This window comes from Podarcis erhardii (assembly GCF_964252035.2).
Source record: "Podarcis erhardii genome assembly, chromosome: 2".
Taxonomy (NCBI): domain Eukaryota; kingdom Metazoa; phylum Chordata; class Lepidosauria; order Squamata; family Lacertidae; genus Podarcis; species Podarcis erhardii.
Window position 1 is genome coordinate 56075373 of NC_138498.1, and position 12360 is coordinate 56087732.

The 12360-nt window shown below is 40.7% G+C and overlaps 1 protein-coding gene across 9 annotated transcripts in view; it reads right to left on the reverse strand.

The window, feature by feature from the left end:
- ARHGAP26 (Rho GTPase activating protein 26) overlaps nucleotides 1–12360 on the reverse strand; it is a 210882-nt gene that overhangs the window by 10616 nt on the left and 187906 nt on the right. For 5 of the 9 annotated variants that reach the window (XM_081852065.1, XM_081852059.1, XM_081852062.1 and 2 more), the window contains 2 exons: nucleotides 6551–6622; nucleotides 4493–4603 (listed from right to left, as the gene is read on the reverse strand). The exons of 2 other annotated variants lie outside the window; for them this stretch is intronic. In XM_081852065.1, the coding sequence (XP_081708191.1) occupies nucleotides 4493–4603; nucleotides 6551–6622 (183 nt within the window). The remainder of the gene's footprint in view (nucleotides 1–4492; nucleotides 4604–6550; nucleotides 6623–12360) is intronic. 2 more of the 9 variants (XM_081852063.1, XM_081852064.1) reach the window with 1 other exon arrangement.

Genomic DNA, 12360 nt, shown 5'->3' on the forward strand with positions numbered 1-12360 from the left:
CTAAGCCCTGTTTTCTCAGTCATTTTAGAGAGACCTTAAAACCCAAAGCATTAAATGCCCTTTTGCATAGAGGGCATTCACCAGTATGATTAATCTGCATTTTAAAGGACAATTGGACTGCTAAACAGCAAGTAAGGTAACCCACCAGAGAGTTCAGAGGCATTATTATGATTATGATGATGATGATGATGATGATGATGATTATGGTGGATTGATTTTATTAGTTTTTCTTGGATTGAGAAATGTCCCATACTTTACTCTCTCCCCCCCCCCCCCCAATTTTCCACTGAAAAACCTTTTGTTCTGGAATTTGGATACACACAATTCCTTCCATTAGTTTCTGATATTTATTTTTTTCCTCCTTGCAGATTAGCCATATGCCTGACTGAATGCGTTAACACAGCATTTCCCCCCCATTAGCAAAAAGCACAGTTGTTAAATCTGAGCACCTTTACGGTCTTTGAACATCCTTTGCTGACAAATGCATAAAGGGGAAAAACAGATCACCTGGCCAGCAGCATAATTAATGTTAGAAAATGGTAGAGAAGTTTCATTCCAATCCAGATCAGGAGATCTTCAACGGAAGTTGGTTAAAGCAGCCAACAATTATTGCATATTAACTCTAGTTAAGCAGAACCTCCATCTAATAATCTATCAAGTGTTTCAACTAGAAGGAAGGCCAATGGGGGATCCCCTCCTAATGCAAATAATATATTTCAGGCGAGATTGTCATCTGAGAATATGGTTAAATTCCCTCTTTCCCTGCTGTGATCACAATAATTATCACCACTAGTGGATGCTTAAAAAAAGAAGTGTATGTTAACAACACATCCTGTTTGGTTCTTGTCTAAATTGAGATTAAACTATGAAAAAACCCTAGTCCTTCTCTGGCACTAATTAGTGATACATTATCTTTGTAAACATTATCAAGATGGTTAAGAGCCTTAAATTCAACTGCTGCAGCTTCCCATTGATTAGATATAAAAACTGATGTTTTAATGCACACAATCACTCAAGCACATGGCATAACAGCAGAGTAAAAATATATTAGTGTGAATGAATGTTAGGAACAGAAAGCTACATACTGAACATGTCCAGTGATTGTTACAAAGTCTGTAAATCCAAACCTAATGAATGGAAGACTAACCCACCCAGCACTACTTAATGACTAGGACCAAATCATTCAGTGCCTCAAAACTGGGTATAAAATTCACAAGGAGACAATTTCAAAAGGAGGCACTTTACTAAAAACATTTTCAAGAAAAACATGTAGTTATGTAAAGAGATTGTTACAATTGCAGGCTTCCCCCTTGTTTCCTGTTCAAAGCTTTGAGACCAGGAACAAAACACACTTATTTAGAATTTTTTCCTCATCCCACAAATTCTCTAATGGAATCTTACCCACCACACCTCGGCAACAACAAAAGTCTTACACAGAACATTCAATTTAGGATTCCTGTTTGAAAACCACATTAACAGGAATATGATAATCAAAAGCAATATTTAGCATTCAGATGGATTCAGCGAATAATGGGAAAACATAACACCTGAAAACATTTCCATTGCAATATGTTTGTGTGTGGAAATTAATTAATACGAACCTTGCATTCAAGAGTCTTCCATGAAGGGTCCCTCCCCAAAAATGTTCAGAATACAACATTTCACTTGAGTCACTATGACCAATTATGGCTTATGTGCTCCATGAAACCAACATGTTGGGTCAAGCGGTTTGTCTGGATTTGTAGAACACCCGCAGGAATGAAAACAAATGAGAAGGGGAACTCCACAGAGACATTAAACACAGTTTAGGGAGATGGGAAGCAAAGCCGGCAGGGCGGGGGTGCACAGGGGAAGACAGTGCATTAATTGGTAATTAATACAAGTTACAAGAACAGCTTTGAACAATAAATTGCCACAGCCTGGTCCATTTCTTTTCCTGGTTTCTTTTCTTTGCTGTTATCTTAGTGTATAGTGCTGCAATGCCCTCCCTTTCGTGGTGCAGTGCCCTTCATAGCCCAGCCTGGATTACCAAGGGCATTAATGAGCCCTAGATCTTTCTGATCAGGCTTCTTCTTCTTTTTTTTTTTAATTTCTGCCTCTGAGCATGGCACATGGCCAGAAAAGCACTCAGTCGAGTTTTGCCCATGTGACCTTGTACAGTTTATGGGAAGAGTGAGAGATTCCCTTGTGTGCGCACACACCCCAGACTCATAATGACAGCAATTCTGATTATGTTACACTAGATGCAGCCTTGTATCAAAACTAAAATGTGACATAGCCACCTTGTAGGGGTATTTACATTTGCAGATATAAGGCTTGTGAGTGGCTTCCAGTTAAAATTACCATACCCTGGCCAGAATGCATGTGTCTTTTCTGTGCCCTGTTAATAAACTATATTGTCTACCATGCATCCCTGTAAAAAGCAAGCAAGTGAGCGAATGAGAGAGATAGATAGTGAGAGAGAGAGATAAGGAAAAAGAACAAGGTTATTAGCTGATTGCATAGAACTCCTACTCAAGGTTAACCCTGAAGAATTTTAAGACATCGTGTTAACTTCACTGCTTAGCAAACATCTGAAGGAATGCAGAGGTCTTCATCATTTGTGTTCCAGAGTAAGGATGGGTGTTGCCATTTCAAGGTTACATACAGCAATGAATTTCCTTTGACCGATACCAGGCGCCAAGGCCACCCAGAAGTTCTGTCCCTGATCCAAAGAGATATCTGTGGTTGCTTAGTAGTCAATTACATCCTGCACATTCTCAGAAGAACAGATACTGAAATCAGGTTTCAGGATGAATCCTGGCCACACATTACAGCATCACAAGCAACTACTGTAACAACTTTTACACAGGTAGCAGACATGTGAATGCACATTGTATGTGGATTTCCATCGCTGTCACAGAGCATCCTGCCATAGTTACTTGTAAAGAAAACTGTTTTCTGTCCAGTGTAACTTCATGATCATGAGCCCTACACTATGCCCCTTAGTAAAGGGGCTTTATCTCCAGTTATTGTCAATGTAAGGTAAGAAAGCTATATAACAAAATGTATTTTGAATATAATATACAAACAAGCCCAAAGAATCAAACCTACTAAGATCAAAGGAAGCACTTCCCACTTTGGGCTCAACTTGTTGAGTGGAAGCTAATCAATATAGGGTTGGATGGATTTGTACACTTCTGCTCTATGTCACTTTCACATGTGTTCATTCGCTGGTTCATCTCACCTTTCATGTAAGAATCAGTAAGGCAGCTCCAGAAGTGGTGCTTGCTTGTATTGAATTGAAAAAGAGGGAAATGCTCCTAGCAGTGCAGAGTAAACTAATGCATGGATGCAGGCATCTTAATCAAGGCACACATCTGGCCATCATGGAGACCATACATTAGCTGAGTTTGTCCTTGTGACTGCTCTTGCATTTTCTGCAGTTCTCCCCCAAAGTGGATCAGGGCCCAAGGAAGTTCATTTTCAACTTGGGACTCCCTTCCTCTGGACTGTTTTGCGCCATTTTTAAAAATTGGGGGTGGGATACTTTTTCTGTGCATTTTGTACACTTGAACAATCCTCCTTGAGTTTATCGCTGAATTAAAACTGCTAGAAAACTACAGCCAGCGGAAATTGTTAGTAAACAATGTTTCTAGCATGGGCTACCCAACTGTTGTTGAAATGTAAGGTTAGCTTGTAAATGAGAAGAGGACACCATCTCAAGTAAAGATAGCCCAAGTCCTGGGAACCAATGGTGGGCAAACATTTGTGGCTACCATTCTGTACTTACTTACCTGGGAGTAAGCCCCACAGAACTCAGTAGACATGTATAGGACCACTCTTGGAAATCAATGAAGACTGTAATACTATTGGTCTTTTGCAACTATATCCATCTCTTTGGCTGAATGGGCCTGAATTTTAAGAGGTCAAACAGTTTTTGAATGTCTGTAAATGGTCAGTATATATTCACCCACATTAAATGTTCCAGTTCTCATAAACGTCACAACCTCACTGCCTCAAAAACCCTCTATTCTCACTGACACAACTGAATCTGAAAAAAGGAAAACTGGACTGTAGTTAAATGTCAGGCTTAAAAAAGATATAATGCATTTTTTATCTGAAACTATTCATATTTGGGGAATGGAAATGAAAGCTTACCTACTGCAGAGATGGTTTTAGTGAGTATCAAGCAAGTCCAGCAATTTGGCAAATATAAAACAAATTCAAACACAACTGAAGGGGATTCTCCAAAGCTGGGATAAGAAGAAAGCTAAGGTAGACAGTGCTTAGATCACTCAACCAATCACTCCTCTGGAGGTCATGGAATGTTTCAAAGTTTCCTTTCCTGATGCCTGACGGCAGCTGAGGGATTGTGACACTCTGGTAACTAAAACAAGCTGGGCCACAGTGAGGAAGCAACGCAGGGAAAAAGAAGCTTGTAAACGTAAAATATGATAGCAGCAGTGGCAACTTAATTGAGCAAAACAAAACCCTCAAACCTGCAACAGACCTGATGGGGGATGAGTCGCTGGACGTAGAGGAGGTGGGCATAGGGCTGGATGGTGCGGAGAACATAGGCCAGGACGGTGAAAGGGGTGACGTTGGACTTGGATTCTGAGGGCTGCAAGACAGAACCGGATAACTCATCAAGACACAGGAAACCACAACACAGACAGATACACACACTTAAGGTGCTTGGGAAATTTTCGTAGCATCAGAGGAAACTACAAAATGGAAATGTTGGGAACTCCGGAAAATTGCTACAAGACTGGAGGTTTGTTTATCCACATGCAAACACATGTGTGCACACAGCCACGCCTCCCCATTACACCTGGTTTGTCATTACCTGGCTGGCAAACTTGGCTCTTTGCCTCATTCAGTAATAGCATTCCAAACTACAGAGGCCAACTCACTGCACACACCTGCTTACGTTTTCATACTTCCAAACAACTAACAACATTTCCAAACTACTAACGCCCACAACTTTTATTTCAGTTCGTTCTGGTGCTATGTGTGTGCATCATGAAAAATGATACCCTGTTTACATTTAGGAGTGAATGAGCATGCTGGAAAGCCAAGTGAGCATGCTGTTAAAAGGATGGCAAGGAAGAAGTGCTAGTGCTGCCTCTTCCACTCCAAATGGAATGCCAGTAAGACAAGACAACAACAAAACCCACCACCCTGCCCCACAATAAATCAGGTAGAAATGAAAAACTGAATTTCCACTGAGATGGTGTTAATACAAAGTACATTTAACATGCCTTCTGTCAGTAGCAGTGAGCAGGCCTGTGTTGCTGACCTTGCTTCCCAAAGCTATGCACTGCTGCCAGTTACTGAGAGAAGGGGGAGCAGGGCAGCAGAGAGCTCGGCACGGTGCAGGCGCGGTGTCAAGATCACTTGATACTGTATCCCACTGCTGTACCCACACCATCCCAAGCTGCCTGCTACTTTGGTCCTCCCTCTCTCCCTCCTGGCAACCAGCAGTAGTACACTGTCTTCTTTGATTATCCAGTTTAGATAGGATAGTGGGCTTCTCATATAGAAGAAAAGAGGCACATATTTGAGTACAATTTCTAAATACAATTATCACTTCAGTACACAGCTCAGCAAATTTCTCTACCACTGGCCCTAAAGGATCTTTTTTGGCTCCCAGTACTTTTCTGAGCACAATTCAAAGTGTTAGTGCTGACCTTTAAAGCCTAAACAGCCTCGGCCAGTATACCTGAAGGAGCGTCTCCACCTCCATCATTCTGCCAGCGCTGAGGTCCAGCGCTGAGGGCCTTCTGGTGGTTCCCTCATTGCGAGAAGTGAGGTTACAGGGAACCAGGCAGAGAGCCTTCTCGGTAGTGGCACCCGCCCTGTGGAATGCTATCCCATCAGACATCAAGGAGATAAATAACTACCTGACTTTTAGAAGATGTCTGAAGGCAGCACCTTTTAATGTTTGATGTCTCACTGTGTTTTGTTGGGAGCTGCCCAGAGTGGCTGGGGCAACCCAGTCAGATGGGCGGGGTATTATAATTATAATTATAATTATAATTACCACTAGAAACCTAGTTTAGGAGGTTCCAATAAAGACCAATCTACTACAGCACCATCAGTTTGCAGTTGAGGATAATATGGGTAACATCCAAGTAACTAAGACTGCTTGTCACTAATGGCCAGAATGTTGTGAAGAAATGTTTGAAGTCCCCTTCCCTCAAACATATTACCCCACTTTTGGAGGGGTTGGGTTTGAATACCTGGTTCTGGTTGAAGAGCAGCACCAATGGGTTAGTTTCTTGTCATTCATTCAATTTGGATTTCAGAATTTCGTAAAGACTGCTGCACATGCTCAGTATGATCTTAATATGGCTTCCTGCTGCTGCTACTCATTTGTGCTATCTTTTTTCCTTGCAGGTAAACCATACACAGGGGACAATTACGTACAATAACACACCATTTATTTTTATTCTATGGAAAACACACCAGTTAAATTGTAGCTTGTATATGGGCCTTGCGAATTCCCTGCTGAGGGACACATGGATAAACAGATCAATTAGAAACATCATGCCAGAAAAAGACAAACCTGGCTTCCACCTTTTCAGGATGAAGAGATGTGTGAAAAGTTTGTGAAAGGTGAAAGTAGGGAACATTTTTCCTTTAAATAAAAGGGAATAAATAAAAGGTTAAAAAAAATATGCTCAGAAATGTTATCTTTCACACACACACTGTACCATCCATTCCGCATGCCCTATGTATATTTCTTTTCAGAGAGAGAGAGAGAGTGAGTATGTGTGTGTGTGTGTGTGTGTGTGTGTGTGTGTGTGTGTATATATATATATATATATATATATATATATATATGAGAAAGTATACTGAATGGTCTTCTATTACTGGAGCTGCATAAACAGCTTTTTTTCAGTCAGTCCATTTTGACAAGATTTGTATGAAGATTCTCCTTACTTGGAGTTGAATGGAACTATGAAACTGGTCTTGCTTTTCTGGCCAGAATTACTCATGGGTGTGGTTTTCTTGCAAAGGCGAAAAAAGTAACACGAAATGGAAGGAACTGTATATGCCTCATTCTGAAATTAATTGCAGAAATTCTCAAAGAGAATCAGGTGTTAACCGGTGCTGAACATGGGAAAATGGAGAGCTGTCTAACACGAAGTCAGATCATTAGCCCGCCGAGAACAGCATGGAGTGTCAGAAGCTTTCCAGCGTTTCTTCACAGCGGTTTTCTCTAGCCTGACCTGGCAATACTGGGGATTAGATTTGCATGTGAAGCCTGTGCTCTACCAATGCATGTGGCTAGCCCTTCTCCTGGTGCATGGAGAAGTGAATATGAATAAGAAAAATATATTTACTCCTTAGGCTAGTGGCCTTCCAACATACAAAGAGATGTTTTGTTGCTTCTTGAAAATATCTTTGCTTTATTGACAGTATATCAGGCACCAACATAATATCTTCAGTTCTTTAGTTATCAGTATTATTTAAGCTCTTTGATTTTACTCACATAATGTGGGATTGGTTTACAGCACATACTGGTAGAGTGATTAAGCTCCTACAAGGAAGAGAACACAGTATTTTCTTTCACTGTTAGAACTGAAGACAGAGATTGTGCACTGTACTGAATTCAGATAATTTTACAGTGTTGCTACATACTTGTGGTTTATAATCCTAGAGCTCTAACAGGGGAAAAAAGAGTTGGGAAAGGAGGCAAAAAAAAAAAAAAAAAAAGCATGCTGTTGTGCTGTTGAAGATCTACCAAATAATCTGACCTGGGCAATTAGAAACCTTTTTTACCAAATTTGGGGAAGCTAGCACTCCAAATCACCGGTTGACACATACACTTCCCCAACCTAGAGCCCTCTCATCAGCTCCAGGCAGTGATCATGGTATCAGTTCATAGGTGTTTGAGCTGGAAGGTCTTTTTCCACAAAACGGTTTGTGCATTTTCCATATGGATATTCAAGTGCAGCAGGAATGGGAACCTATGGCCCTACGAGTGCCATTGGCCTACAACTCCCATCATCCTCAGGCAGCATGGCTGTTTGTTAGGTAAAATTGAGTACTTAGTCCCAATCCCTGGAGGGCACAAAGTTGGTGAAGGCTAGTTGAAAACCTAAGTTTCACTACAGGTTTGCAAGGAAGATATGTGCCATAGTGTGAAGATGGAGGAAGTGTTTTCCCCTCCCAAATGCCACAAAGGCATTAGATCAGAGTTAACTTTCTAGTAGTTCTAGCTGGCTGTGTTGAGAAAGCTACCAGGAAGTTAAGTTTATGAGAAGTCAGCACTGCAAAGCACATATTAAAGCAATAATTTAAGGTGCACTTCCAGTTGATTATTGTCACCAGCTGATAATAAATTTAAGCAAGTTTATTTAAAAAAACACAAATGACTCAAACAGAAATTTACAAATATTGCACATCCCTGTTAACAGAGGTCAGAAACTGCAGTCTTTTGCTTATCACAACTTTTGGTTTGGACTGTATTCAAATACATCACTGTGAAAGCAGTATGTAAATATGCACAGAAAGCTTAGCTATTAAATTCTGAATAATGTTTAACCGACAGAATTCTTATCTCAGGAAAATATACAGTTACTTAGAAACATGTTATGGTTAAAGGATATAATTAAGATCTTTCCCCCCTTTTCAAACCCTTGGATTTTTCTACTGTACAGAATCATTATTACGTTGAGGGAATAATGCAACTTTCTGTATACACAGAGCACACCCACACATTCACACATTACCATTCATCCAACTTTCCTTCTGTACATGAAGATCAGCAACCAAACCAATGCTGGAATTCTCATTTAGTCACAGTAAGGGCTGCTTCTTACTCTACAGTAACTAAAATTGCATCCAGATGCTAAGCAGGACACATGTACCAGATTTCTAAGAAAACGAGTCTCCAACGTATCTCCACATCACCACAAGCACTCACTAGGTGTGCCAGTTGATGACAAGCCATTCATTGAGAACCAAATCTGATTGGGAAGCCTAAGTCTTAGGAAGATAGTTGCAGATATGTCTAGGTCAAGCCTACTTACCTTCACTGCATGTTGGCTTTTTGACTGTTAAAATCCTCAATACCCAACTATTCTACATTTTTTCATTGCTGTTTTCTTTTTCAGTGCAATTTCCCTCCTCTTGTTTTGTCCTCACAGGCATCGGCATCATTTGTGACAAGCTGCCATTTAATCGGAGTGGCTATGATGACCTTAATGGTGTGATCACTTCAGGAGTGCTTGTAAACACAATCCAAGGGGATCCTACTGAATTGAATGGCAGTGTGGGCAAATGAGCCTAATGACTGCACAAACAAAGAAGAAACAAAATGGTTATTGAGCACGGAGCACAAAATGCTAGAAAACAAATGCTAGATATGTTGATGACCTTTTCAGTAATGTGTGGCTACATCCAATCAGATGTACTGTCTCTTAAGCAAATGTATGATTTCATTTATACCCCACCTCCCCAAAAAGCCCAGTAATTATAAACATTAAAAGATATAATTCAGTACAGCCCCAGATTCATCCATGTGGTCTCCCAAAGGTGGCTGCAAAGTTTATTTACTTGCACTGGAAACCCATTCCCCCCAAATTTGGCAACACTTGGGAGTAAAATTCAAAGACAGATTTCCCAAGAGCTTCAAATGAAGCCAGAATTTTGTCCATAGTTTTCTACAAAATACTTGCAATGTAAGTAATGGCACTGCTTCACTCCCAACTGCCCAGGCATCATTTGGCTTGCATTTCTTAAGAACTGGAAGCCAATGTGTTGCCATTGTTCCCAATTTTACATCAGATTCATGTGTCCTACATTGGAGTCCCAAAAAAGAAAAGACAAGAAAACCCACAGTGGGTCGTGTATAAGGAGCTGGTGGCTTCATTCCAATTTTCTTGTGGGAAAATATCCCCATCATAAGAATCAACATCATAATTTGGCACAAAGACAACATTCTTGACCAGATTAGAACAGTTTTTAATGGAGGTCAGTTGTTGTGAGTTTTGTTTTTGTTTTTTTGGCTGCAACTGTCTGGGTTTATTCTAGGCAGCCTTAATATTCGTTTTATAAAAAAAATATAATGTAGACAAAAGGTTGGGGGGGGGGATAAACATTGCACTGAATTTCCACAAACACTTAATATGAAGGGGTGGCAAAAATATTTCCCCAAATGTCTACCTCTTTTGTTTCTTACAGAAAGTCTTCACAGTCCCAATATACTGCTACTGTGGTTTGAACAAATAAGTTAACCACAACCAGAAAGATTTAGCGATATGACAGCAATACAAAAGGAAAACAAAGCTAACACAGAGTGAGGGCCATCCCTAGTCCAAATACATGTTCCTCATTCTGAATTAGCTTTGTTCACAGTTGCGTAAGGGAAAAGCCAAATCTAGTTGCTACAGGAATACACACAGCAGAAGCTAAATGGACTGCAAGACTTTCTCTCTAAATTGGCACCACAGCACCACCACCTGAACACCAAGCATCAGGGAGAAAAGTCTCTGTGTTTGAGTGTATGCATGGGGGCGGGGAGGAAGCATGGCCTTGTTAACAGCTTCTGCCTCGGTGGTTTTGTTCAGCTGCAGATTATATTTTAACATGGAACTTTTATTGCATTTTTATGCTTTATTTTTACCGGTAAAGTTTTTTGATGTTCGAAAGGATACTGTTTCATTGCTAATTATACCGCTTTAAATGTGGATCTTGACTGAATTTTGCAAATTTGATTTTCATTTGCAACGTTTTGATATTTTATAATGCTGTGTTTATGACGCCTTAAGATCTGCTGCAGTCTGCATAGAGATATTTCCAAAAATATAAATCGGTATAGAAATTATATCTAAATATAACTGCGGTTTATGGGATGGGGAGTCTTTGTGGCCTAAAGATAAGGCTTTGAAGATGAGGCCATTTAAGCTCAGTCTTAGTTAAAACCAAGTAGAGCTCATTTATTTCTAAACTGTTGCCTCACAGAACAATATACAACTGTAGCAGTGTATATTTATGAGAAGTGAGCAAAGTGGGAAAAAATAACAATTCCCTCCAACAAAATGAGACATTGACTCCTGCCCAGGATCCTTTGCTTTGTGATGTGTATGCAGGAGACAGTCATAATTAGCAGCAGGTTAGAGACACATCTACATAGCAAGTTTGCCCATGCTTCACGTTGTGTATTGAGCTGCTTAACTACAAGGACAGGGTTTCACAAATCATCTTGCCAGGGCGCCCGCTATTTGTAAACTGCAGGGAACACAGGGCTACTGGTTTTATGATTAGCAGATCAATGCATGAGAATCACACTGCTTCTGCTTCCTGCAAAAGGGAAATGAAACAAGATCCTCTCCCCGCCCCCCCCCCCCCGAGTTCTCTCACGTACATAGAGTGTTTGAGAGAAGGTCAGGAGGGTGGGTGGGGCTGCAGAGGACACACAAAGCTATACAAGTGTCTGGAGAGGAAGAACCCTCTCCTACGGCAAGTCCTCTGCACATGATGCCAGATAACTCAGGGAAGGAATGAAGTCTTTTGCAGAAGGCAGAAATAACAAGTGCTTTTTAATGTATGTTGCCCTGACCATTTAAAAAAGAAGTGTTATAATGTGAAAGAATGACGCCAAAGTGTGAGAGAATGAATGCCATGCCAGCAATGTTCCTTAGTCTCCATGAGCTGTAGGATGACTGTAGAATGGGCATCCCCATCTGCATTATAGTTAGGTGGAGTAGACCACTCTTGGCTAGAACACCAGCACCCAAATAGCTTGTGGGAGGAACTGTGTCCTTGATCCCACCAAAAGAAAACAGGTGGGCACATACACTTTGGGGAAGTTATGAGTCACAGATTCACTGCACCGATAAGGTCGTTGTCTTGCAATACTAAGGCACATTCTCATCCGTGAATAAGAATAAGCAACATTACTTAAAAATGCAAAGTCTGCAACCTCTTTACTTTGAAGAATGAACCAACCTATGTGTGTTCTTCCTAGAAGTACACGTAATCCTGTAGAAACATGATGTGTAAACAAGTCCTCAGGAATTCATGTGCAAGTTAACTCTTTCAGATTATGACTATGTCTACCTCAGCTTTGATCTGCCGCTCATGTGGAAATGACAAAGAGTGCAAGTCTGCACTGCATGCCTCTGGTTTTGTGTCACCGTTTTGTGCTTCAACATTGTCACTGAAAAAGCGCAAGGGCTTGCTGTGACTGGTCTGGGTGATTCCTGGCTATTGTCCTGTATTCTATTCCTTTCCTTTTTCATATGTACCAATGTACCAATGCATCTGTGACCCCATTCGCTTGAATACTTTGCTAATTTCATATTCCAGGAGAAATGAAAGTCAGCACGTTTACTAGGGTAGGTTTGGATACACAGGTGCAGTTAT